Source organism: Bombus vancouverensis, chromosome 7 (assembly GCF_051014615.1).
Source record: "Bombus vancouverensis nearcticus chromosome 7, iyBomVanc1_principal, whole genome shotgun sequence".
NCBI classification, from domain to species: Eukaryota; Metazoa; Arthropoda; class Insecta; order Hymenoptera; family Apidae; genus Bombus; species Bombus vancouverensis.
In genome coordinates this window covers 9,663,728-9,687,163 of record NC_134917.1, presented here as the reverse complement: position 1 = coordinate 9,687,163, position 23,436 = coordinate 9,663,728, and the positions used below count along the sequence as shown (strand labels likewise).

Below are 23,436 nucleotides of genomic sequence, written 5' to 3'. Positions count from 1 at the left end.
CAAAGAAAGAACTTGAATAAAACTTTTAATTTGGGACGATCTTACTTATGTAATTCATTTCAATTAATATTTATTTTATATATTAAACAGCAAATTGAGCTATTTGCGACATTAGAATCCAACGACGTCAGTAACAAAATTAAACAAATTTAGAGAAAGAATTTGTATTTAACATTTAATGTGACACCATCGATTTATACGATTTATTACAATAAAATTTTCCGCAATTCCATGGAAATGATCATCAATCAGCGCAATTAACGTGCGTCTTGCCCACATATAGTGCAAATGTTCGTCTATCGTAATCACGCGATATAACAGTGTAAGGAAACGTAACTACATAAGTATGCAGCCGACAGTCATTCGTACTTTCACCGCTGTTCGTGGGTGTAGTTTTGCAAACTTATCTGCCGCGTGTACGTAATTATCCCTTTTGTTTTGCATATCCTGCTGTTTTACACGGACGTTAAAAACACAGAAAGCGTTCTTTTTTTATGCCAGGTGTTATTACGCTGGAAAGAAAGAATAGGCTCGTCGAATCTAATTAAAACGGGACACATTTACGCTTCCTACAGCCCAACTATACGACATTAAAACAGCACATGCGACAATTTTACGTTTTATCGTTTACATCTAACTGCTGTAACATTCATTCGTAGCCATCTGCGTCATCTTAAAATTGTCAAGGATAAATGACGATCACCAAATTGCTGTCTCATGAAGTAAGGCTGCAAAATATTTTTATAACGGAATAATATAATAATAAAGAGCGCTCGTAATAATTTACGTTGCCAGGCTCCAGGCATGACACGACAATTTTTTTTTCAAGTAAATATATATATATATGTGTGTCTGTGTGCATTCCCCTTAATATCTAAATAGTCTATCAAGATATCAAGTATCTTATCGTACGAACGATAACGTTTCAGGGGAATCGTTCAGAAATCGTTTTTTAAGAAAGTTCATTACCTACGAGAAACATTCTTCCTTCGCTGTTACGAGATGCACTTTGCACAGACCTGTACTCTCAAAATTCATCTGTAGCGAACTAAATAGAGGAGAAGCCTTTCGAATAACCGAGGTCGCGTGACTAAGCATCTCAAATATGGATGCGATATCTGTTCGCAAACCTCGCCAAGTGATAATAAAGCACATGCGGTCGCGCACGTAACTATTAATAGCGGTAGTTTCCGACTTGATTTTGGGTGACGCTACAATGTTTTTGTTTTTAATGCTATGTTTACGTCAAACGATACTTATTACACGGTTTTCCTGAGATTTCGTTACAATTATCGATATTTCAATCCGTAGGCGATACAATTTTTTCGAAGATAAACGCATGAAATACGAGTACACAGAAGACGATGAGTACGCGCGATGACTGAATGGAAAATAATTTGAAACGATAGTTTAATGTACGGAGAGGGAACGGCGCACGTTTGGCAAAAGTTGCAAAACACTTCATCGGCGTTCAAGTGTTAATTAATCACGATACAAGCGCAAATTTATGCGTGCAAATAGAAGCGTGACTGTAAGACAGAGAAGAAAAAGACGACACACCTGTGTAATACACGTGACACGTGACAAGCTCGAAAAGCAAATAGCCAACGCTTGTTATCGTAAATATCGAGCTAAATTCAATAGCCGTATGCTAGTTAGCCGAGTATGTCATGTGGAATGTGTAAAGAAAACAATATTACGAAATTAGAACGACAGCGCTTCACAACGTTTTATAGCGGTTTGTCCTCCAGCCGATAACCATTCGCGATATCAACATAATAATGTCGAATCGACGACCTACCATTGACGACGATATTTGTAATTTAAAATAAAAAGCAGGAAGAGAGAGAGAGAGAGAGAGAGAGATAGGCTTGAAGAAATGACCAGAACGTTATCACATATAACTGCACAATAAATCGTACGATGTAGCATGAACAGATACACTTTCGAAGGATCATTTAAATCAAGCTGTATCTTCTCGTTAAGAATCACTGAAATTGTTCATTACGCGGGAGTTATTAATTTTATAGTAATTACGATTATTTCAAATAATAAATGATTTTTTAACAAGCACGTATGATGAATCATGAAAGTATTTGATGAATGCGTTATCGCAGAAAAATTTGTATGGCCATATTACATGAAAAAAAACTTTTTGAAACGTTATTAATGCTGCAATAACACATGGCTATTACGCTTATGTTGGTAAGGTTGATCTAAGGCGGAAATTAGAAGTTAGTTTTAATAAAACAAAATAGAGTTGGTTTTAATAAAACAAAATACTACATAATTTCACTACAAAATTAGTGCGTTTAATGCAAGACGATTAAGAGCTGTGTTATTTGTACTTTATATGATATTGTACTTTAAATAAAAACGACTCTTTCATAAAGTATACAATGGTATTTTTGCAACGATTGTAATTAGTGGAAAAGTTGTTTTCACTAAATACAAGGAAGCTTATTAATGTAAAATGGATAACTTATTGATCAAATACTTTGATGGCTCCTGTGAAATATGTTTGCAATAACTATCTTCTAATTTCCATGTACACTTTCTAATTTTTATTTTTTCAAACTTCACCGATATAAACACGATACCTGGCATTTCATTGCGACGCTAATGAAATTTCAAAATATCCCGCGAAATACATACTGAAACGAACTTCTATGGGTATATTAAGCGTTCAAATTTGCGAAATACAAAATACAAAGATTTCATATAATAATGAATATTTATAACGAAAGGAACACTTCTAAAAAAAGAGACAAAGATATTAAGCTTTCTAAACATATAACAGAAATCGTAGTGTAAAAACGTACATATTTTTGATTGGGAAAAAATGTTTTGCACGTAGACGATTTCATAGTAATTTTTCCTTGATAGAATTTAAAGACGTTTAACTCAATGTTTAAAAACACTTGTAATATCAGTAATACGATATAATTACTAGAAATGTGTTCCTCTGTCCATGTGTCGTCGATCCAATTGCAGATTGAATAAACGATATGTATGAAGTTGCAGTTTGGTTATCAACTGGAACGCGTAAAATCATGATTAAAGATAAGATTTTAGTCAGCGATGATACAGTAAATACCAATTAATACTGTCAGTATCGTCATAAAACTCTTAATCGTATTTCCATTCTAAAATTGTATTAGTGATTCTAAATAAATTATTCAAACAACTATGATTCAAATACTCTATTAATATATATATATATATATATATATAATTGGTACGAGGATTCTTTGTAGTCGTAAATGAATACCATACCAGTACGTATCATAGCAAACTAATAAAAGAGGGATAAGGAAAAAACGAAAGGGAGAAGAAAAGGAAATTTGCAAAGTAAATGTTAGTATCTCGAACGTTGTTATATTATATAATAGAATAACCTAACTACAGTGCAATTTTTTATTGAAACATAAAAAGAGATCATGTAAGTAAGACGTGAGATATCTACATAGCAAGTAGAGTACTTTGTTCTTTTGATGAAGTTAACTAATGAGAAAATTAAATTTCGTGGAACTACAATAATTGTGCAAATGAATTCAATATAGTATTAAATTTTTTTTTAAATTTATACTTTACAATTTGTCCAGCTGGACATTCGGCAAATTTTTCTAGCTTATAGTATTAAATGAACATTAAAATCGAACATCCGGTATTTTTAACAATTGTATTTTTCATTAATATCTATCTTAATACTGGATCATTAACTAGGCAATACTTAACTTTGCAATATAAGAATACATGCGTATATATATATATATATATATATATATATATATATATATATATATATATATATACGTATTTATGCTATTCAAGTTCTCGCGATGTAAATCCATGATTAGAATCATGTTTGCTTTTGTTCACAATTGTCTAGTCCACATATGTTATCTAATGAAGATTATAAACATTAAATTTCATTGCCTTTGTGCGATATCTTATTCATGAAATTAACGATAAAATAAGACAAAATCAAGATATTTCTAATGAGAGCAAGATTAAAGCGTTCAAGAAAAATATGGTTTCTGATTGTCTTGCAAGCACAAAGTATAAAATTATTTTCGCCACATGATTTTTAAGGATTTTTCCCTATTTATTGAAATTCACGATGAAGATAATAAAAAAATTAACAAAGTTCAATTTTTATATAAAATTCATTTGCTTTGAAGTCAGTTATCTGTTATATAAAAGCCATTTGCATTATAGTTAGTTGAAATCGTCAAACATAGTCAAGCGTAGTAGTATTAAAAAATGTTAACGAAGAATTTATTCTCTACTAAGTGATTGGAAAAATTAGGTTTCTTCTTCGTGATTAAATAATGTTTATAATTCCATTCAAAATAATTCTTTTCGTTATTTATAAATGACCTATAAATTTCCCGAAAAAAATTACCCTAAATTATAATTCTACTTTGCAAAGGATCACTAACGCATAAACATACTAATTTTTATCATTCATTCATATTGACTGAGTATATAAAAATATCTCTACGTCGTTTTCTATTAAATGCAATAATAAATTTAGTAGAAGAATATTTAACTATATATCTGTTGCAGACTGAGATGAATTATTACAAACAAGTTAATTTTACATTTGTAATACTCGATATATACTTCTTGATACATATAATTTCTAACTTAGCATAAATTTGACAACCGCTGCATAAATGAGTTGTTCTGAGTAAACAAAGATCTCTGAGAATTGGGACTGGAATGATGTCACGCGAGACATTATAGTTTCATATTCTACAATTAAGATCTTCTTTACCAATTCATGACAAACGTCTTTCAACAAAGATCTTGACGTCTCAAATATTTTTTAACAGTTCTTGACACACTTTTGGTCAAATTCCATATATGCTATATTATTTTACCGAGTTTCAATCTTCTTTTCTTATAATTACTCGAAATATGTATCCACGTAGAAGTTCCAAAAAAGAAAATAATTCCAAAAAATTAATGTTCTATTGAGATCGAGAGATGATTATTTCAACTATAATTATAATTAAGTTACTATTAATATTATTACTATTAATATCTACTATTAATATCTACAATATTAATAGCTACTATTAATATCTACAATTGTTAATGTGTGGTATATTTAAGCACAAATTAGAAGCTATTTCGATGTTACAAATCGATCGATATACGTTCATAAGACCAATATTGTACTAATGCGGCTATGAAACTGAACAATTCTCCTGAATTGTAATCTCCCGTAAGTTGTAGCAAGAGCAACAACGACAAACAGATTGTACACACCACGGACCTTCTATTGTAAGATTTATTATATCAATAAATACAAAAACTATTTATGGGAGCAAATTATAAATTAGCAGGTAAATTCTTTTCGCTGTCGAAAAACACAGTTTCACGAAAATTAAAGAATGCGAATTATGAGCACGTAATACTATATAGTTATTTATTTATAATGTTAAATTGCTGCGCATTACTGAGATTTTATTCTATCTTGAGCAACTGGTTGTTACTATAGACAAAAATAAATTTTACTGAATCATGTAACGGAACCGTGACTTTATTTGATATTCAATTCGCGTGATTACAAATTTAACATTTGCATAAGTGCGCGTCATTTATAGATATTAATATTCTAGAGCACTTTAATCAGATAATTATTCAAAGATAGATGTAATGTATAATATGACGTTTCTGGAGTAATCAGAAAATTATTATACAGAAAGAAAATGTTTACAATTTGCTAGGCTTGATTCGTATCTATATTTTTTTTTCTTTTTTTGGAATCATAATTCCTGTTGAAAGAACATTTTTTTCATTATTAATAATAGAGATACATTTCTTTCGATGTTTACAAAGAAATTCCTAAACAATAAAATCTAAGACCAGCTTTAGCAGCATTATCAGATACGCTTATCATTTAGATAATTACTATATTAAGAAAATACAATTGCTTATATTTATATTCATATCTTCATTGTTTAAATGCTCCAAACAAGCTATATTTAATAAAACAATTCGAGCAATCCAATAACCCAATAAACCGAAACTCGTCCTAATTGCTTCAAGCGTCAAAGCAAATTGAATTTTATTAAACTGCCCCAATTGTTTCTCTATCATGCTCAAAGTATCTCGCTCAGGCGATCCTATATCGTTTTATAATAAAAGAAGTACTAGAAATAGCAGATAAACGATATCTTTATTCTATCGGGGTAAGTATCTGGCTACGAAACGAATCACCGGTGAGGCGAGTGAATCAATTTCGTTCTATTATTACGATCGGCTGACGAGATGCAATGGCAAAAGAAGGGAATGAGTCACTTGCCGGCTTGTGACACACATATGCGAATACAGCCGCGTTCCCGTATGCACATGTGGCAATAGCCAGGCGTACGTGTCCGCGAAACTCGTTCGAGTCCTAGCTTTAAGCCATGGATAGCAGAAGAGGATTGTCGTGCTCTACCGCGGCAGTAATCGCTCTATCCCCTTCTTCTTCCGTTACTCATCGTTCTGGCGAATCATGCAAATCACGTTTCGAGTAAACATTCGTACATATACCGTATACGTACAATGCATTAATACATCTACAATACCGTTTCTGTTTGCATTTTCGCCCGAACGCTTACGTAACGCGCGTCATAATTATCCTTAATGGGTGGCTGAATGTGTGCGATAGTATGAATATTTTGACTCGTTTCGATATTTTTCTTTCTTCGAAGTAAATGCGTTTTACTATATATTGTTCAAAAATATCTTTACATATAGTATTACGTGCACAGTATGTATCCGAATATCTGCTCATTCTTGACAAGGTGTATTACAATTTACAAATTACTGATATAAATGAGATCGCGGTATTTTTATTTCTTGTGATTATTGTAGATACATTTAATAGAATAAAATTGCTATAAGCATCGAACCTCGTAGAAGAACTAGTGTCATTTCTTCTCAAGCTTTTTATCTTTAGATTCTTTAACTTCTAACTGAACGATCAGCATACATAATACATTCTCATGGCTTCACCATTAAGTCACCTTAAGCGATAAGACCTATTCCAGAGAGTCATGAAATATGTAAACAGAAAGATTTCATCGGGATATATCATTTGTTTATTTTAAACTTGACCATATGTCTCGTATATCCTTTTCAATGGTACTATCACGTATCACGTGTAGTGGTTCACGAAAATATTTCAACTCATGTATATGTAGAAACTTTTCCTCCATATATTATGTATATTATTATATAATATGTCGAGCGTATATATATTGGCACTATATAAGAGGTTGCTGATTCATGAAGATATGTATATTTATCATTATCGTATCAGTATCATTATTTTTGTTACTAAATCAAGTCAATTAATATGCTTGTACTTATTCATGTATAAACGATTTCACATTTAGTTATTAAGGCTAATTTTACTTATGGAACTAATAAGAAAAGATAAACGTCTCTTTACTTTTATCTTAATCTTTCATTGCATTTTAATAAATTTCGTTAATTCGTTAAAAGCATACGAATTTAAGAGATATAAACGTTATATGTATTATAGATAATTAATATTCAGTGATGTAATTTATTGTCATGAACTATTTTTAGGGAAGTTTGTAAATTCATAATTTTGTTGATTTTTCCTTTAATTACTAATTCTCTATTATATTTTTTATAATAAGGTATCTATTCCTAGCTTTTATGTAAACTTTTCTAAGAATGTTTTACAGCAAATCTCAACACTGAACACACTTTTCTACATCTGGTCCGATGAAGAATTGGAGGTTTACAATACTATTGCATTTACGTTCTTCACGCACTTCAAAAAGGTAGGCAAATGGTTTCGAAGTTTATTTTACTACTATTCAAGGACGCAAAGAACACGTGAGTCAACTGTGTGCCATTTGGGTATAAGGATGGTTACTTCGTTGTTACAAAGAACAATTGATTTGAAAAGAATACATATATTAAAAACCCTATACGAGTTTTCGTATTTATTATCGTTTATGTACTTGTTGCCGTTTATAATAATTATTTCTAATTTTCATTTCTAATTATTACGGACCTTAATCCCTTCTCTTTCTTCATAATATTTCATACATCTTTAACAATTAATTGCAGGCTAATTTACATAAAACAGTGTTTGCAATGCATAATCAAAAAAATATCAAAGCTTTTACGATTACAAGTATTTCTTTATTTAATCTAATTTAGTTAAATTTGATCCAGTTTATATAGTTACTCATAGGCAATATTATACTCTAATATTTCATCAATTAACTAAAGAATAAATGTATTTGTTTTCGGAAAAATCGATCTTAAATATTAATGCTTTATGTTTCCTTCAAAATATCACCCAAGAAATGCGTTTCTATTGTAGATAATTGATAAAAAGTAATTTCTTTCGAAAGCTAAACAAGAATTCGATTCTTAAATGGATTAACAGATAGTTATAGAAAACAGGTTATATAATAGGAATTAATAGATCTTTTGTTCTTATATCAATGTACATAGATATATATTACTATTATTAGAACAAACGTGTTTTCTCTTTTTTTCATCCGCTTCAACTTTCTTTTTGAATCATTTATACCTTTTTTAATAATCTTATCTTCAAACGTTTTTCTAATGCGTAATCTTACTGAAATGCGTAATTATCCTGATCGAAATACATTAGAAGTAAAGTTGCAATTTGTGTTAAGCTTCGCCGGTATTCAGTTCATCGCTTATTATGCTAAAAACTGTTCGCATTAAAGAAATAAGGTGTACCAACCAATAAGGTTTTTACCAACTGGAATAAGTATTGTGATATATTAAAAAACAAACGATTCTTCTAACGCTGACATAAATAAATAAATAAATAAAACAATAATCTCTTAAACACTGTGGTATCCAAATATTATTTAATAAGAATCATTGTATCTGGATGTCAATAAACCGAATGTTTGAAAACCACAATAGATACATAATTGTACGTACTGAAAACTAGCCCTACAGCTGCTACTATGGTACGTCTGCTATACTTTTTCTCTTTCACACATTCCTTTGTCTTATTCATTGTCATTGATACATGTGCGCCGCGTTTAGCGCTTTTATCTTGCTGTACGGATTAACGTGTATGCATCGTTATGATGAATTGCATGATCCGAGACAAGCAGATTCATAACAGAAATGTGATCACGGTTTTGCTGTATCAATGACGTCAATTTCCAAGATGCTCTCGATCTTGCTACAATGTAATTAGCAGACTGCCGATATTTATACATTTATAAGGGATTCGAAGAAGTAAAATTGCATAGGCTATATATGATATGCAAAAGATACTCAAAGTGTTCAAACCAAAGTATGTACTCGTTATATTAGTTAAAAAGTAGAACTTTTCACTGAAATAGTATTTCTTTAATTACGTCTTAGTAATGCAACTAAAATTTAAAAGATGTTTAACATTCGATAATTTAACATACATGTAGGATTTAACAAGTTAAAATAGAATGTATATTTTACGTTAGATATTTTGTAGCATTGAAAAAGAGAAAAATTATTCTTTAGACATCAGCCTTCAGTGGTTTAAAATAAGATATCTATTTTTGATGTTTCGCGCTGTGTAATGAAATTTTAAATAATAGTCAATATTGATCTAATGAATATTAATATATTATATTAAAATACTAAAATGATCAATGAATTTCGTTATTTTTTTTTTTACAAGTAAATAAATGAAATAATTTTTTATTTTACTTTCTAATTGAATTTTCATGATTTAATGCTTATATAATAAGCGTAGTGCATGAACCAAATATATTATACTATATATTACCAACTTTAATTATTTTATTTATGCACATAAGTCTAACTGTCTTTACAGTAAAGATAAGAATACAAGAGCATATACGTTAGAGTTATATATTGTTAGTGATTAAAAATGAAAAGAGAACATTCATCTAAAACATAAATAAAAGTTTAACAAGGAGTTCTTTCATCGATGGAACTGTAAAAAATTATTTTAGACGAATAATTCATAATGGCTCATGAAAAGTTATGAATTTTAATATTGTTAAAATGCGTTTAAAAAAACTATTTTTATTTTATTTTTTTATTATTTTGTTTATTCTGATAATCAATTTATAACATTATTAATGTTAAAAAACATTATATATTTGTTTGCTTTCTCAAGTATGTAGATATTCCTTCCCTGAAATGATGTGAAAAAGGCAAAATTCTACTAGAAAGGTGTTGCGATCTTATCTATTATGTTGTGATATTATCTTTAAGCCTGTATATTTGTAAACGTTGAAGTACAATATTTCTGCAAATGTTCACTAAGAAGTAACATTGTTACATGAAAGTGTTATATAAGAATCAAAGTTCAACTTATATTCCTAAGTATAAATAAAAATGTAATGGTAATGATTTAACTAACAATAAATTTGCACAATCATCACAGCAAACTAGAAAGGTAGCATTCATTAAATAATTATTTTTATGATACTATATAAAAATAACGAAAATAACATCAATAGAAATTTGAACAAATAGTAAAATAGCAGCTATTTAGTGATAATATACGATCTTTATTTATTATTTAAAGTTTTATTAGGTGACAAAAAAATATTATCAACTGGCACTGAGAGTGTACTATATATATAAATGTCGATATTTCTAGAAATGCTTTTCTTTATCTTTTAATGTATATGTAATATTTTTATGTATGTTTCGTTTTAAATAATTTGTTTTATTATAATATAGACATAGTAATCAAGTTGATAAAAATTGTTAAATAAGGTAGAAATTATTCTAGAATGTGTGCAATGTTAATGTTATATAAAGGATATATTTTGCAATTTGAGTGAAAGAAATGATTTGGTATATAAACATTTATAATTATGATGCTATAATCATTTGCGGCTATTGTAAACTTAACGTTCTCTGAAGATATCTATATAAAAGTTAATCGACAGGAAATTGCAACCACATTGTATACAAAGAAAACTTGACCTTGAATATTATTGGCCTTTTATCTAAAGCGACTCTGGCACTTGTTTTCGTATGGTTTCTAAATGTAAGTAACTGATTTTTAGATAGATATTTCCCTTCAACTGACTTAAAAGATTCCACAATAAATAATGTACTTTTTATCTTTGCTGTAGTAATAAGTAATACAATTTTGGTACTAGAATATCATCAAGTACGTAAATACTTAACATACATTGTAAAATAACTCAGGAAATAAAGAAGCAAATACTACCAAAATATAACTTTGAAATAATTTTATGAAAACCAAAGATGTTTACTGACAATTATAAACAACACCATACAAATATTAAGATCATTTTAGATTTCCAAAATTATTATAAAGTATCGTATCATTTATTTGTTCGAAAATTATATTACCTTTGTTTAAGAAACTGTTTACGTTAAATTTTTCATTTATACATTATTCTTCTAATATATTTCTAATAAAAATATAACATTTTCAACAAATTATTATTTTAATAATTTATTATTTGTATTTGAAGTGGATATGTGTAAATCTGAGAAAGGTATAGGTTCGTTAATACCTTACTACGATGTTGAACAAGCTAAATGCAATGTGGATAGCGCATGCGCACTGCTTCAAAACTCGACAGTTTATTCCCGAGAATCGGTTTCCTTTAAGTTGGCTGCTCTGTCATCTCTTTGTTCGTACTGGCAACAGTTCGTACTGGTAATACTGTCTATTCTACTCTTACAGTTGGGTGGTCTCATTCGTCTTTCGACAGTTCAAAAGAAAAACGATCTGTTATATTGATCTGTACGACGCACGACTCTCTTAATTGCAAGCTTAATTGAAATTTTCGCTTCTATTCTTCTATCAACAATCAAAACGTAAGTATCGTTAAACTAGACTAACTTTGTTCATGGTTAATAGTGATCAGCCATGTTTGCCGGTAATCATGTTTTCTTTTACTTTTACATATCATATTTACTACGCGCTAGAGAACAAGATATTTAATTAGTATTGATTGTCATTTATATGTGCTTAAATAAAACAGATGAAGTAGAGATGAAGTGAAGTAGAGATCAATATTTTAATTAGTGTATAATTAATAGTTTTACAAATATATGTTTTGCATTTCAACGCATACAAATAAAGCCATAGTACAAAGGGAGATCATTAAGTCAAAGAAAAAAAGACGGTCTGTTCTGTTCTCTAACTTTTTTTGAAGTTCTGTGTACATGATTGGTGTTTATATTGTGAGAGATATAGCTTACAGTTTGTATCGATCTCTATTTGCACGAATTACTAATTTAAACTGATGCCCTTGTAAACCGGTTGTAACGGAAAGTATTTTGGAATATTCACGAAATAAAAGTAAATAGTATAATAAATATCAATTGTAATTTTCTAAATATATGTATGTATATGAACTATATTTATTATTTCGATTATTTTTATTAAATTTTGTTTATAATATTTTCAAAATGTTTTATTTCAAATTGGAATATTATCTTTTAATTATTGTCTTTTAAATTAGATTATTGTTGTTTATTACGTAGACTTTTCTCTATTCTTATTGTAAAATAAAAATAAAATTTGTTATAGGATATAATGGATTCTGAATGGTCTGAAGAACCTCAAACTTCTGTAAGTATTAGAATTTCAATACTAGAACAGTTTATGATAATAAAAATGATTGTCATTTTTTATATTAGTATGACGGTAATGGACGTAGTTATGGAAAAGGACGAGGTTTTATACCTCACAACAATAATAATATCAACAATAGTAATATCAACGATAATCTGTGGGAATCTAAAGACACAGAAGATATCAAGAATGAGCAATCTAATACTGACAAATTTTGGCAATCTGCTGATGGTTATGATTACAAAGTAACAACCAGTAAAGTGGAGAAAGACGGAGAAGGAGGAGGAAAAGATGGAGAAGGAAGAGGTAGAGGCAGAGGCAGAGGGAAAGGCAGAGGCAAAGGAGGGGAAGGAGGAGGAAGGGTTGGTCGAGGAAGAGGTACATTTAAAAATAGGGATGGGAATGATAATGATAATAATGATTACAGAAGAAATAATAATTATGAAGATAATGCTGATGATGGTAATCAGAATGACCAAGATGGTAGATCAAAAAAAACAGGTGTTGCACAAAGCAGTTGTGCAGGAATGTCACAGAAACCTAGAGAACAGTATATTCCACCAGATTTACCCAGTGATGAGAAAACCTTATTCAGTAATGGTGTTGAAATGGGCATAAATTTTGATAAGTATGACTTTATTGGTGTTAAAGTAACTGGAGAGGATCCACCTCAGCAAATAGAAAGTTTTGAAAATAGTGGCCTTAGACCCCTTCTTTTAAACAATATAAAAAGATCAGGATACACAAAACCTACTCCAATACAGAAGAATGCCCTTCCAATTATAATGGCTGGTCGAGATTTAATGGCTTGTGCACAAACAGGTTCAGGAAAAACTGCTGCATTTTCAATTCCCATTATAAATATGTTATTACAAAGAGATGCTGATCTAGGGTTTTCCATGTCATACTGTGAACCACAAGCTCTTATCATATCACCTACTCGAGAACTTGCTATGCAAATATGGCACGAGATTGTTAAGTTTTCATACGGTTCATTTATGAAGGCTGCAGTTGCATATGGTGGAACATCTGTTATTCACCAAGGGGGAAAGCTTTCTAAAGGTTGTCATATACTTGTAGCAACACCTGGAAGGTTATTAGATTTCATAGAAAGAGGAAGAATTAAGTTTTCTTTCCTACAGTTTCTTGTATTGGATGAAGCTGATCGTATGTTAGACATGGGGTTTTTACCTAATATTGAAAAGATTGTAGATCATGAGACCATGCCCACGATTAACAGGCAAACATTAATGTTTTCTGCCACCTTTCCTGATGAGGTACAGCATTTGGCAAAAAGATTTCTAAACAATTATTTGTTTGTCGCAGTTGGTACCGTAGGTGGAGCTTGTGCAGATGTGGAACAAAATTTTTATGAAGTTGTCAAGGGTAAAAAGAAAGACTTACTTAAAGAAATTTTACAAAGAGAACACGATGCTGGTACTTTACAAGGTACTTTGGTATTTGTTGAAATGAAGAAGAAGGCAGACTTTATTGCAGTCTTCTTGTCCGAGAGTAATTATCCTACTACCAGTATTCATGGTGACAGATTACAGAAACAAAGAGAAGAAGCATTAGCTGATTTTAAAAGTGGGAAGATGTCTGTTTTGGTAGCTACGGCTGTTGCCGCTAGAGGTTTAGACATAAAGAATGTGGCACATGTTATAAACTATGATTTACCAAAGGGAATCGACGAATATGTTCATCGAATTGGAAGAACCGGTCGTGTAGGAAACCGAGGAAGAGCGACTTCCTTTTTTGAACCTGAGGATGATGCACCACTACGTGAAGATCTTATTAAAATATTGAAACAAGCAGAACAACCTGTTCCAGATTGCTTGTTGAATGGAAGCTCGAACAGAAACTATTTGCCAGGAAGAGGTACAAACAGATATGGAGGTGCAGACATTAGAGAGGTGTGTAACTTTCTCCATTATCATACTGTAATTGTATATGTAATTTATATTTTATATGATAAATATGCAGTAGCATTTAAAAGATGAATAATAATGTATATTTCTTTTTGTACAGTATGTAAGCGGATATGCCACAGCAGTGTATATGTCACCTACAGCAATGAGGCCGCAAATAGCAGTCGAGCCAGAAGAGACGTGGTAGAAAGTTTCTCTTTTTTTTTGTTTACATACTTTTTGGTATTATTGTTAGGAACAAGGTAGTATACTTTGTTTCTTTATTCCATAAGTCAGAGGTACAAAGAATTTTCTATTCATTAAAGCTTAATATGTTTAATAGTATTCTTCAAAGAAGATTAATAAGTAATAGTAAGTTTGTCTTTTATCTAACCAAATCGTGATTGATGTTTGACTGAAACGAACCAGACTGGATTACTACGTACCTCTTTAGAGTTATAAGTTATGTATAAGATCATATAATGCTACTTTTTGTTGATGCAATATGATGCGCGATTTCCGAGAAGATGCGTATTCGTAGATACAGTTTAATACACTGCGTTGATCGTACAAATATTAGTTTTTAAGAACAAATAATAACTTCATGGTAACCACTTAGAAACAATAGTTTATTTTTATGAAATGTTACTCTTAAAATATTATATTATATTATATTATATTATATTCAGTGTTTTGTACGTTTCTTTTTATAATAAAAAATGCAATGACCAAATGCCTTATTTTGAATATCTCTTTAGTCATTTTTACCAAAAATATATTTACTATATAAATTTCGATTTCATATTAACATGTATTTTTACGATATATGTATATGGGGTCTTAACTTATATACGGAAAACAAATTAGAAATTATTATTATTACTATTATTGGAAAGAAATTTTCATATTAGTTCGCGTAAATACATATGTAACATATAAATGTATATGTCTATATAAAAAGAGATATTTTTTTCGAGATATTAAAAGAGATTTTTTAATAAAAATTATTTTATTTACATTTTATAAAATTTTATAAATTAAAAAAATATTTTATACATATATTAGGTTTTAGAAATAATTAAACTTTTATATTAGCTTATAGCATTATAGGGGATGAAAATTCAATCAATAGTGAATGAATTAAGGAATCAATATAAATGATTACGTACGTATATAATTCATAAATAATTTAAAAAATAAATTTTGTACATACCATCATTCATCGCCATATCCATCAGATGTAAATCCTCATCATTAAGGAGAGATGAAAGAAAACCATCGGTGGTTTGATTGATCGAATCGGAAGTTGGTGTATGGTAGTACATCATATCCGCCGGCTCGGATTTATAAGCTGCTCCACTTTCTGCGCCCATCGGTTCGCTACTGTTTGTTAAATTCATTGACGTTGCTACGGCCGAACCCAGATTAGATGACCCACCTGTGGCAATTAGTATTTTAGTTCCAACAGATTAGGTACTTATTAACATTTGTTTTTCTATCCTGCCATTTTTATTATATTGATAGCATTAACAATATAATAATACTATTAGTTAATTCTAACACTTATAAGAATATCATTTTAGACATTTTTTAAAAACTTTAATACTTCTAATAATCTACTATAACATTTAGGAAAATGTTCAGTATCATTTAGATAGCGTCTGTTTAAAACAATATGTAAAGATTGATCAAATAAAAATGTGAGAATTAGGTCTTTTATAAAAATGATGCATTTTATCTTACAATATTTCAGGAAATCTACTAATGAATCATTTTTAATACAGATGTTTGCATTTACATCTATTTGGTTTCCTTTAATTGAAAAATAAGATTTTGTAAAAGACGAAATATTCTCATATCTCATTTCTTCAAGATTAACAAATTATCGTATAGAAAAATATAATACAAATGGTTACTTCCTAATAAGTTGACGTATGCCCATAATTTGTCGTATTTATTTCGTTTGATAATTATAGATTTGTAAATACTTTTGCATGTATTTTAAAATACGACATTTATTTAATTTTTCTTAATATATAAATTAAGTTATGTATAAAATGACCTATTTTTGGTATATTTAAAAGCCATTTAGAAATTATATAAATATATAAATATACACACACATTGTATATGTACATCTTATAGAGAAGAGACACGAGGAACTTGATTTAATTTATATAAGTATAAATTTTTGTGTAATGAAAGTAAAATGTTTAATGTAGATCACTCACCCACATTGTGATACGGGCTCGTCGCATTAAGATCACCGACCGGTGGGGCCAAAGTAGCATTGTGAAGCAATACATTACGTTGTGCTTCATAATGACTGTGGCTTATACCGTGCCCTGGGTATCCAGGATGTGCCGGATGTGCAAAGTGATCTGGTGCACCAGGTAGCGATAAAAGAGATGCTAGATCTTGCCACCGTTGTTCCATACTCATTGCACGCATAAATGGCATGCGACCCTGAAGCATGCAAATTACAAATTAGCACATTTTCCACCTTCATATATTCTAACAAGCATTAATAATTGTATCAAACGATAAAAATACTATATATATATATATATATATATTATAACGTTTTATTTTTCTATTCGAAAGGAATTTACTGCTCTTCAAAAAATTGTACACGCTAAAAAGAAAAACAGATACAATTTTCGAAAAGGATTTTCTATTTTCAAACAATGCAACGCGAACCACCCATATTTACTGCAATAATAGAAAGAATAGATCGAGTATAAACCAGATGCGCTACTCGAAAATAATACAAATCTTGAAATGTTTGACCTCCGGAGATTCCTAGGCATTGAGATATCGCGACTGATTTGTCTTCAGGGTGTTTCCACCTCGTTGAAATTGCAAATGTCTGGACTTGGTTGAAGCATGTGAGACTGGATGGGAAATGACCTGAAGAAGTTATATTGACCATCTTGAGGACGGGGGATGGAAATACGGTTTTAAAAGGACTCTTAGCCTTTTATATACTCTGTTTCACGCGAATGCCAGTTAGAAAAAGAACCGGTAAAAGAAACATCAAATTTTACTTTTTCTCCAAATATCTTACATGTTTCGAATATTTCCTTCGTTATTTCAGGATTTAAATTTTCCAGTAAAATATAGCTTCTCGCAAATCAAATGCTATATTTAATCTTTATTACGATATAAAAGCAATCAAAGATGTTGAAAACAATTGTTGTAAAAACAACAGGCATACGTGAACACATTTTATTTCAATAATTACATTTATATCAAATAAAATCTATATATCGTAAGAATTACGCTCTCTTTATATCGTGTTGTCATTGATTCATGTATCAATCCACTGTCACGTCTACAAAATTCCGCGGCTATCGAACCTGTCAAATCTCAAATCGGTGGATGTTCGGATTCTAGCAAGATAGAAACCCTGCTGATCGCGTAGGTGTTGGCCACACGTAAGGTCGGGCAAGATATTAATGACTTTGGTATACCACGTGTCAAATGTATCTTTCCGGCTGTGTAAGAATGCACACCGATCATGATCAAATGTCAAACCATGCGTCAAGTATGGAAATTACGAGCAAGAAAAATTTTTATTCAAAGAATGATATTTCAATACGATAAGGAGAACAATTTCGTAGTCCATACGATCATAATTCAATAAATGAATTGCCCGTGTAATGAACGAATTATACAATGAAATATCTTCAAATTTAATAATTTTGATATCTCTTTAAAGAAACGATTAGGTTTTTAAGCACAAACTTTAAAGTAAGCGACCTTACATTTGTATACTACGTATATAATGTACAAGAATATTATCCACTGTATGAAGAATTCAAATAAATTAAATTGTATTTTTTGTTTTTTCAATAAACATTATAGCACAAGAGGTAAAAAGACATATGTAATCCGGTTGCTTACAAAATGACCTAGTCTCCACTGAACTAGAGTTAATTTATCTCCTTTATCCGATCTGATACCATCGAGCGTATGTAGAAACACGATATTTCTCGTATCAAAAATATATTCAATGAACACGTTAATACGTTTTCTTCTTTCTTACGTTTCGTCGAAAGAATCTATGAGTTATTAACACCGCTATCTTCCCTCTAACAACACACGTAATATTAATACAAGACTTGCTCTTGGCTCCATAAATCTCAAGTAACACAGCGAGTGTTAAAATGGTACAGGAACGCGTAGTAAAACGTCGGCGAGAAGTTCGCCAGGGCAACGGAACGGCATGGCAGGAACAGCAGGAAAGAGCTTGGCGCGGCGAGTTGCGCGTAAGTACAGTAGTGGCCAGTGGCGCTTAATGCACGTTGGTATTGTCGCTAATGCATCGGGCCGCAAGAAGAAGATGAATAGGGAAGCTGGCGTAGCGCGGATCCGGCGCGATTGTTGTTCGGCCGCATCAATCAGTCGCCGGTGCAATCTGTCGAGCGCGACGCCTTTAAGGTGATTCTCGCTTGTCAGCGCATCTGTCGGCTGTAGGCCGCGAAATGTAGGACGAGACGTTTGTTCCGCGACGATTTGTCCTGTACGGAGGCGCGCGGGTTTTCTAATGGCCGCAGCTTTACGCTCGTTCTGTTTCGATGCAACGCTCATGATTGAGCCGCTACGGGGAGAGAGAATGAAAAAAAAAAAAAAGAAAAAAGAGAACCTTCTACACGCGTTTATACCGTTTCCAAGAACGCCGCTGAGAATTTGACACGCGCACACCAGTGGCCAGTTCACCGTGCTTAAACAATTTCTCATGGTCTTTCTGGCACTCGGTTTTCGGAGATCGGTGCTATTTCTATCGCCGCGCGGTTGTTGCACCTTCAGGAAATCATTTTATCATCTATTTCATGCGTTTACCGTAACGTTCGGTTACGGTTCTGATTTTTGGATCACCGCTCTTCCGTTGCAACAGAAATAAAAATTTGCCCGTTCTTCGGTTACTGTTTCGGGCATTTATGTTAGGGGGGAAATGAGAATGTGTTCGCTGAGCTGTAAGAATATCGATTATCGGCAATCTTTTTGTAACATTTTGCTGCGGATATTTAAATGTTTATATTCGTTTCAAATATCCTATTACTAATATCATACTTCTTCGCACTTTGCTGGAAATATCAAAATATCTAAGATTTTTGTGTCCTTTCCTCCTTTTATGGTATATCGAATACATTACGTAAAAACTTAACTCAAACAGTTTGTACGTTACGTTACTTCTTTGCACTCTAGTCCAGAAAATAAATTACCCAGACGATAAATGGACACATTAGAACTTCCAAACACCATTGTTACTTAACTATAACTTTCGAACTGTGGATCCTTGAACGTTTGAAAAATTTCACGACATCGAGCTAAATTTTTGAATATACATATGCCAATGCCAAATATGATCTTCGAATATTGTATGCGTTTCTCCACTAGACTACTGCTGCTCATGATTTATGTATCAACATCATACACATATACTTCATACACATATACTATACTATATATATTCGCGTAAGTACCATACGTGTACATACGCATATCTAGAAGCGAGGTGCACGATCTTGCTTCGCGTATAGGAGATTCCGTCACAAGCCATATGAATCTGCGAGACTGTGAGGAAAGAGATCTGCGAGCGAACAGATGTTTGAAACGCGCTGTCGAGGACTCGCTAGTTTCTTCCGAGCTCTCTCTTCCTCCTTCCTTCGTCTTCTTAAATCTGTTTTCTATTCCTCTCTCTTTTTCCTCTCTTTTTCATAAATTTCTATCTTTACGCTTTTAATCCTTTCTGCGAACTAATCGAATAAGAAAATGATCGTATTTATTCGCAAAATGTATAATCTTGCACACTCGAAAATATAACACGTTCGTACCATCTTTCAAGCTATTCGGGACAACAATATTTCAATAACTCGATACACGTAACGAATGTTTTAATAATAAAGATATTTCAATTTATCAATTGAAAGCTGAAGCCCTTTTTGATCTCTCGAAATATTTCGTCGAAGTTGCTCGTTAAAGTTGCATAATGTTTTTTCTTTTTTTTTATCAATGTTATCGAAAATTTCGTTTACCTAGGCGAAAGAGAATCGATTTTGATTTATTCTTAACCTCGCTTCATAATCTCACGTACTTCTGTGCATTGCTGTTAATGCAATTGATTCAAATTGAAAGGCACGACAGCGATCAAGCAGGTATTTGATACCTGCCAGCATCGTTTACCCTAACGTCCGCGTCCCTTCGATCCTTGATCGCTTACCTACTTTTTTACCGTGCCACATCGTTCATGTTTTCGTACGTGACTGCCAGTAAAGTTCGTTTCTGTCACGAAAGTTGTGAATCAAAATATTGGGGGATAGCGATTCAATCCCTCGCACTTTACAGCCTATAAACAAATATTTTGTTTCTCATATTCGTCGTTTCGTCTTACTTATTTGAAATTGTTTACGTTCGTTACGTACGAACGCGTTAAATTCGTTTGTTATCGATTTACTAAAAGTCAATCTTATATACACACCTACAAGCTTTATTACATAAAATTCGATAATATTCTAATTCTATATGGTTAACAGAGCATTGCATTGTTTTAAAATAAATACATTTTTTTACAGCAGCCTATAATATCTGTATCTTTTACTTTTATTTTTGCGTTTCGAGTTCAGTATTGTAATCCACTAGGTATAATTAATAAAATTAACCGGAGCATTGAATCTCCTTCGAATAAGTACTCTTTTTATTCACACGATATTCTACGTTTCCACGCTCCTCCTCAATTTGATATTCTGTTGCAACGCAGTTAACACAATCAATCACAGCACGATCGTCTTTTTTGGTTTTAAATACGTTTCCACGTTTTGAAACTCGACTTGTAAAATAATGTAATTTTTACCAACAAAAAAAAAAACGTATAATTTCGATATATTGGGAAATTACGAAAACGATAAAAAATAGAGAAGAGAATAACACTTTGTAAAATTGCTTCCTTTTGATCTGAAATCCTAAATTGCTGTACGTTTATTCGGAGGATAATTCGAGGATCGAAATTGTATTAATTATATTCGCATTTCTACGACTATCAAGCATGGAATTATCTTTACTCTTTAGACTTACGGAGGAGCTTGATGATTGCACAAAGAGGTAAATTCGTTTCACACATCTTAGATAGCTCATACCGCGACGCATTATGTATTTCACAGTGCATAAGTCCAGCAGCTGTTTGGAATCTCTGACGAACGGAACGGACTGTGACGCCCCGTCGCGTTTCTTGGTTCTTGGTGAAAATTGCTTGATCGTTGTACAAGAGTATATAGACTCACGTACCTTGAAAACGCGCTAAAAACTGGACTTTCCTTATAAAATGATCAGATGGTCGCGTCTCGTGCGAAAGACGTGGAAATAATTTTCTCGTAATGGATTTGTCGCGAGCGAATTTTTCGTGTTGGAACAAAAAGATTGACAATTTTCTACTAACTCTTTGCCAAATGCATGTGGCAAAAACTACGTGTTAAAAGTGCGCTCGATACAAGGAGCTTTTAGAAGATAAAAAATCATCAATAATCAACGAGACGAAAAAAATGAAAGGAAGAGAATAATCTTACGAGACTGGAATCTTCGTAACGTTTAGTAAGCGTACATCGTGCGAATAAGTATAAAAAAAGTCGAAACTGTTCTGTACGTTTTATAGCCTATCTGATATGGTTAAAGCGAAAAGTTGACTTTGTAAGAAATTCAGATGAAAAGATAATGTGCAATATGTCGAGTATGCTCGTAAAAATGGTAAACACGTGGAAACGAAGACACTTGGTTTCGTCATATCGAAACTACCATAACGTTTCTCGAATATGTCGTTTACAGTTTACAAAAACTTGTACCATTTATCGTCAAATTGAATATAATTTAAATAAATGAAATGTAATTTAAGTAGGAAAACGTTTGCTTGTGCTGTAAGACAAAAAAGCGGAGAAAAAAAGAATCGAAACGTAATGTATGAAACATATGTAGATTTTTATCCCGGTTTGATGAAAAAGTTGTGCAGTGTTTCATTCAGGTATTCGACTTTATCGCCGAACGTGCTAGTCACATCATCGTATCTTTTCGATTAATCATGAAAACAAAAATATTTACTAAATTATCTATTTCATAAATTTGGCCACGTTAAGGGAACATCGAATTGTTATAAATTGTAAGAGAAAACGTGTAATATGACACTGTCGGATGGGGTGCTGATATCCAAAAGGTATTCTTTGTTACCAAAAACTTTTTTAACATTCAATGTCAAATTGGTCAAACTATCTATAATAGATCGACTTTATCGAAGACCTATTTGAGTTATAGAAAGGATGTTATCACTGATGTTATGTTCTGTATGTACTTTAATTGTTTTTTTAACGTTGCTTTAAAAAGCTTGTGTAAACATGTTATACGATAAAGATATCTATAACTCAGAGTTAGCCTGAACATTCTTTATATCTAATGCATTTATTCCATTTATCGATATAAATAATTTAAATTTTAAAGTAAATAAAAATCACTGTCCCACTCACTATCAACAATTTTATCGCTCGTTAAAGAGTAACCGAAAAATATGTAGCACATGGAACGAAAGCAAAGTGGGCGATAGTTAACCGAATACAATAATCTCGACGCCAAGTATACTATCGACAAAATACAAGTAATTAAAGATACGCAGAGAAAGCATGCGCATTACTTATGGTCGGCGGTATACTCTCATGGCTAATGGGCCAAGATATTAATTATGATTCATTCAGATAGTCATCAGATTAATGCACACTGGCATGGGTTACCGCGGCAGGCTCGCGCCAAGTCCTTCAAGTATCGCCACAAGTGCATCCTAATGCCTCGGTCGGTCTCCCTCTTTCCTTCAGCTTCTCATTTCCATATTACATACCTCGTTTCTCTTATTAATTTCGTCTTACGACTCCGCTC

The 23,436-nt window shown here is 31.6% G+C and overlaps 2 protein-coding genes across 7 annotated transcripts in view; one reads left to right on the top strand and one right to left on the bottom strand.

Moving 5' to 3' along the window:
• The window catches only part of cnc (NFE2 like bZIP transcription factor cap-n-collar), a 111,738-nt gene that overhangs the window by 9,651 nt on the left and 78,651 nt on the right, over positions 1-23,436 (bottom strand). For 5 of the 6 annotated variants that reach the window (XM_033338672.2, XM_033338671.2, XM_033338673.2 and 2 more), the window contains exons 6-7: positions 16,755-16,989; positions 15,737-15,961 (exon numbers count right to left, since the gene is read on the bottom strand). In XM_033338672.2, coding sequence (XP_033194563.1) covers positions 15,737-15,961; positions 16,755-16,989 — 460 coding nt within the window. The remainder of the gene's footprint in view (positions 1-15,736; positions 15,962-16,754; positions 16,990-23,436) is intronic. The other variant, XM_076620096.1, reaches the window with a different exon arrangement.
• Positions 11,638-15,270, top strand: vas (ATP-dependent RNA helicase vasa). The gene is made up of 4 exons (XM_033338679.2): positions 11,638-11,853; positions 12,572-12,613; positions 12,682-14,529; positions 14,645-15,270. The coding sequence occupies exons 2-4, from the start codon at positions 12,578-12,580 to the stop codon at positions 14,729-14,731; spliced, it is 1,971 nt and encodes a 656-aa protein (XP_033194570.1). The 5' UTR covers positions 11,638-11,853; positions 12,572-12,577; the 3' UTR covers positions 14,732-15,270.

What these genes read in the sequence shown, in the direction of transcription:
- vas (XM_033338679.2), top strand. Translation starts at nt 12,578, where the DNA reads ATGGATTCTGAATGGTCTGAAGAACCTCAAACTTCT. An exon ending in CTGAAGAACCTCAAACTTCT is followed by an intron (nt 12,614 to 12,681) that starts GTAAGTATTAGA and finishes TTTTTATATTAG; the next exon opens with TATGACGGTAATGGACGTAG. An exon ending in GAGGTGCAGACATTAGAGAG is followed by an intron (nt 14,530 to 14,644) that starts GTGTGTAACTTT and finishes CTTTTTGTACAG; the next exon opens with TATGTAAGCGGATATGCCAC.